Source organism: Zea mays, chromosome 1 (genome assembly GCF_902167145.1).
Source record: "Zea mays cultivar B73 chromosome 1, Zm-B73-REFERENCE-NAM-5.0, whole genome shotgun sequence".
NCBI lineage: Eukaryota > Viridiplantae > Streptophyta > Magnoliopsida > Poales > Poaceae > Zea > Zea mays.
The window spans coordinates 144,450,041-144,455,506 of NC_050096.1; the positions used below are offsets into that span (position 1 = coordinate 144,450,041).

Below are 5,466 nucleotides of genomic sequence, written 5' to 3' on the forward strand. Positions count from 1 at the left end.
ATTGCTTGTTATCCTAATGTAATTTTGTTGATAAATTTACTTCTTGTGGAACAAGTCCTATTATCTGATAAGGACTATCCTAGAGCGCCCTTATTCCAAATTTCTAGCTGACTATTCTAATGTCCCTAGGTGATTTTTCTTCTCTATGAAACTGGGGATAATGACTGCGTTGACAAACTGGAGATAACCTCAACTGCAAGTATCAGGACCCTGGTAGACTATAAGTACGACCGAAGATCGAGCCCCCTACATCCAATTGAGGAAGAGAAGAGGCGATAAGCACACTAATGGCTGACGAGTCATGGAGGGTGCCAACCCCAGTGCAAGAACTGGCCGCAGGCGTGGTGGAGCCACCGACCCAGTTCGTGCTGCAGGAGCAGGATCGTCCTGGATCTGGGACCCTGCTCTTCGCCACTGACATGCCGGAGCCCATTCCCGTCGTTGACCTCAGCAGGCTGGCGGCTGCCGACGAGGCTTCCAAGCTCCGGTCAGCACTGGAGACCTGGGGGCTCTTCCTGGTGAGTTGTTCAGTCCATTGACTTCCCATTCTCATCATGCAGTGCGAACCAACCAACAGCATCGTCTGCATTGTGCAGGTTACTAAGCATGGGATAGAAGCATCTCTCATGGACGATGTGATGGCCGCGTCACGCGATTTTTTCTACCAGCCGCTCGAAGCGAAGCAGGAATACAGTAACCTGATAGGCGGCAAGCGGTTCCAGATGGAGGGTTATGGTAATGACATGGTGAAATCCAAAGATCAGATACTGGACTGGCAAGATCGGCTGCAGCTCAGGGTGGAACCCCAAGATGAGAGGAACCTCGCTTATTGGCCCAAACACCCTGATTCTTTCAGGTTTATCTCTACTCGCTTACTCGAAATTTCTTCCCTGTTTGTTATTGAAGTCTCAAATCTGCTCCATGATAAACCTTGTGCTCCAAATATAATTTAAGACAGCTATGACTCCCCAAACAGGGCCACGCATTAGCTGCATTTAATTTGGCGCCGTGTCATTCGTAGTTTAAGTTCTTGGAATTCGTAGCCCAGATGCTTATGGGTTAATTAAATGGATGATCTCGACAACCAAAAATTAGCCTAAAATATTTGGTCACCGTAGTGTTCACATGATGATTTGAGCCAATAGTTTTTTTCCCGAAAAGAACCTATAGTAACTAATACAGTTAGCAAAAAAATTCTCTTGAATCAACTATTCTATGGACTTGTTTGCAGGGATCTTCTGGAGAAGTATGCATCAAAAACCAAGATAGTTAGGAACAAAGTCTTACGGGCGATGGGCAAAACATTGGAGCTTGGCGAAGACTATTTCATCAGCCAGATTGGTGACAGGGCCTCAGCAATTGCTAGGTTCAACTACTACCCTCCCTGTCCAAGGCCTGATCTTGTCTTTGGCATTAAGCCTCACTCTGACGGTGGCGCGGTGACGATACTTCTCGTCGACAAGGATGTTGGGGGCCTGCAAGTTCAGAAAGATGGCGTTTGGTACACTGTTCCGTCCATGCCTCACACGCTGCTTGTCAACTTGGGTGACTCCATGGAGGTAGGTTGGGTATCTCCATGTCCCAAAGCGCTTTCTCTCACTTGAATCTTCATAGATTCAGTTAACAGAAACAAAGCGAGTCAGTGCTGAATTTTTAGTGTGAAATTCTGGCGCAGATAATGAACAATGGGATCTTCAAAAGTCCGGTGCACAGGGTTGTGACGAATGCAGAGAAAGAGAGACTCTCACTCGCCATGTTCTACGGCGTGGAAGGCCAGAGAGTGCTTGAGCCAGCGCTTGGTTTGCTGGGTGAGGAGCGACCAGCACGGTACAGGAAAATTATGGCCTCAGACTACATTATTGGGCTCCGTCAAGGAATTGCGGAAGGACAGAGATTTATCGAGACTTTGAAGATATAGTCAATCGTGAATGCTCAAGAATAATAAAGAGTTGCTTCGCCCATTGCTAAATCAGATCAGAGTCCAATGTCCATTCTGTAATGCATTACCACATTGTTATACATGCTCGGAAGACTTCAGAGAAGATGTAATCCTGCTCGTTTTACTAAATTTGGGGCATTAATAAATGATTAAATAAAAACACATGCATGGTCAGGTAACATGGTTGAGATGCACCCTTGATAATGATATTGTGGATCATAAGTGATCATCAAAGTGAGATGATCGAGATTTGGTTGAGTTTGTTGTGACATGAGTTAACTAACCAATGTATACCTCAAATCCATCGATTAAATGCAAGCCAACTTTAAGTTGCTAAAATCACTAGAAGAGGGAAAAAATGATAGTTTCTAAATAAACTAGTGACATAAATGAATAATTAACTTTTGAGTAATATAAAATCTAAATCAAATGTTGATGCATCCATATTGGAGCATGATTTTTGTTTAGTGTATCGCAAAGATCTCATTCTTTATGGATTTATCTTTTGTTGTAAAACCATTCTATTTTATTAATGGAAATTTTCTAAAATAATTTATTTTGCAAAATAAGATTTTATATTATTAATAATATTATTGGTTTTATTCTGACTTTTTAGAATATATATACATGTATACATTTATTTTATAAATTCTGAGCTAAAAGGAAAATAGAGAAATAGAAAAAAAATATAATTTTCCCGCCAACACCTAGCCAAGTATTACTTTTGGCCTACTTGCGGCCCAGCTGAGCCCCTCCTTTCCCTCTCTCACTCACTTACTCACTCACTGTAGTAAACGGTGACGTCTAAGAGGGGTGAATTAGGACTTCTTAAAACTCTTTCTAAACTAGGCCACAAATAAACCCAAGAGCAAAACATATGCAAATAATCAAACTAGAATGTGCAAACTAGATTTTGTCTAATGTTGCTATCTCTACCGCAAAGGCTAAGTTTTAATCTAAACAATCTACCAAAAGACAAGATTGAAACTTAAATACTTAATGTAAATGCGGAAGGTAAAAAGCAAAGTAGTTGGATGACGCTGGTATTTTTACCGAGGTATCCTGAACCATGCAAGGTTCCGACTAATCCTCGTTGTTTCCCCTTATACAATGGGAAGCCCACGCGAGGGCCAAGCACCACGGTCGAGTAATTTCGTAGAGAGCCGCGAGCCTTCTCCACGCGCAAGTGGTGCTCCGCTTCCGGCTCCTCTCGGACGCTCCCCGCGTCTCCACTATCGAGATTCTGGCCGAAATGTCGTGGGCCTCGTTCCCCCCGGTACACGATAGTGGTCGTGACACAAACACGGTTGTCACGGTCTCACAAGACTCTCGCCCCACTCGGTACAATTACAACGGCTCATGCAAGAGCCGAGGGGTTGTGTTGTTTTTCTAAACTCACTCAACTAACTAGGATTCAGCTAGAGCGCGCTAATGCGGTCTAACTATCCTAAGCACTTTGCAAAGCACCTCCGCTAATCACCGAGTGATTCTATTAAGCACTTGGGTGTATGAGCACTTGGAAATGTCTACAATATGCCTTGGTATGTTTTTTGGGCTCCAATACCTCCAAATGGCCGGTTGAGGGTATTTATAGCCTCCCCAACAATTGTAGCCGTTGGACAAAAGTAGCAGCTTTCTGTTGACTGGCGCACCGGACAGTCCGGTGCACACCGGACAAGCACTGTTCACTGTCTGGTGCCCTGGCCACGTCAGCCGACCGTTGGAGTCTGCAGCAGTCGATCGTTGGATCCGCCGTTGCTAGACTGTCCGGTGCACACCGCACAGTCCGGTGCTGCAGCCCGAGGGTGCCTGTCTGTGGGCCCATCTGCGCAGACTGTCCGGGTGTCCCACCGGACAGTCCGATGCACACCGGACAGGGTAGCTTTTCGGATCCCTGAGCGGATCCCTCACCTCTTTCATGTCCAAACCTTTTTGCCTTTCCTTGCCCCGAGTTCTTCACCTCCACCGAGATTGATGTACTTACGGCCTGGTTGAAAGTGAGATCCAAACATGTGACCATTTTCCACTGTAGCCTATCACTCAAACCTCGCATAAAGCAATTCTTCTTCGTTAAGTTCATGTTGACTTGTTATATGGCATACTGAGAGAGATGGTTGAACTTAGCAAGGTACTACATCACAGAGTCGCCACCTTGCTTCAGACGAACAAATTCTTCCAACTTCATTTGCAGAATGCCATATAGAATGTAATGCTCCCTGGACGCTTTCTTGAACTCTGCCTAGGTAATAAGATTACCTTCAGGCTGAATAGCTACGAAGTTTGCCCACCATGTACTGGGGGGACTGAAAGGGAATTAGGCTTACACCTACTTCCTAAATTGATTTTGGTGGTTGAATTGCCCAACACAAATAATTGGACTAACTAGTTTGCTCTAGTCTATAAGTTTTAACAGGTGCCAAAGGTTCACAATAAGCCAATAAAAAGACCAAGAAAGGGTTCAAACAAAGAGAGCAAAAGACAACCCAAAGGCACCCTGGTCTGGCGCACCGGACTGTCCGGTGTGCCACCGGACAGTGTCCGGTGCACCAGGGCACTCGAAGCTGAACTCGCTACCTTCGGAAAATTCAGAGGGCGCTCCGCTATAATTCACCGGACTGCCCGGTGAAGCACCAGACAGTGTCCGGTGTCACACCGGACTGTCCGGTGTGCCAGTGGAGCAACAGCTACTTCGCACGCAACGATCGACTGCAACCGCATTAAATGCGCTACAGTGCGCGCCAGAGTCAGAGCACGCGCGGGAGGCGCACCGGACAGTCTATAGGACCTGTCCGGTGCACCACCGGACAGCCCAGAGGCCCCAAAAGTCAGAGCTCCAACGGTCGAACCCCAACGGCTGGCTGACGTGGCTGGCGCACCGGACAGTGTCCGGTGGCGCACCGGACTGTCCGGTGCGCCATGCGACAGCACACATCCAACGACCATTTTTGGTGGTTGGGGCTATAAATACCCCAACCACCCCACATTGAATGGCATCCAAGTTTCTACACTTCTACACCTTACAAGAGCTATAGCATTCAATACAAGACACACCAAAGAGATCAAATCCTCTCCCAACTCCACACAAAGCTTTAGTGATTAGAGAGAGTGATTTGTTGTGTTCATTTGAGCTCTTGCACTTGGATTGCTTCTTTTCTTTCTCATTCTTCTTGTGATCAAACTCAATTGTAACCAAGGCAAGAGACACCAATTGTGTGGTGGTCCTTGCGGGAACTTCGTGTTCCGTTTGATTGAGAAGAGAAGCTCACTCGGTCTAAGTGACCGTTTGAGAGAGGGAAAGGGTTGAAAGAGATCCGGTCTTCGTGACCACCTCAACGGGGAGTAGGTTTGAAAGAACCGAACCTCAGTAAAACAAATCATCGTGTCTCACTCTTTATTTGTTCACGATTTGTTTTGCGCCCTCTCTCGGACTCGTTCATATTTCTAACGCTAACCCTGCTTGTAGTTGTGCTTAAGTTTATAAATTTCAGATTCACCCTATTCACCCCCCCTCTAGGCGACTTTCAATT

General features: G+C 46.0%; 1 protein-coding gene across 1 annotated transcript; it reads left to right on the plus strand.

The window, feature by feature from the left end:
• The first annotated feature begins 250 nt into the window (after nt 1-250).
• On the plus strand, nt 251-2,196 carry LOC100285776 (leucoanthocyanidin dioxygenase). The gene is made up of 4 exons (NM_001158666.2): nt 251-518; nt 597-856; nt 1,232-1,559; nt 1,676-2,196. The coding sequence occupies exons 1-4, from the start codon at nt 288-290 to the stop codon at nt 1,916-1,918; spliced, it is 1,062 nt and encodes a 353-aa protein (NP_001152138.1). The 5' UTR covers nt 251-287; the 3' UTR covers nt 1,919-2,196.
• Nucleotides 2,197-5,466: the final 3,270 nt, after the last annotated feature.

What these genes read in the sequence shown, in the direction of transcription:
- LOC100285776 (NM_001158666.2), top strand. Translation starts at nt 288, where the DNA reads ATGGCTGACGAGTCATGGAGGGTGCCAACCCCAGTGCAAGAACTGGCC. An exon ending in AGACCTGGGGGCTCTTCCTG is followed by an intron (nt 519 to 596) that starts GTGAGTTGTTCA and finishes TGCATTGTGCAG; the next exon opens with GTTACTAAGCATGGGATAGA. An exon ending in AAACACCCTGATTCTTTCAG is followed by an intron (nt 857 to 1,231) that starts GTTTATCTCTAC and finishes ACTTGTTTGCAG; the next exon opens with GGATCTTCTGGAGAAGTATG.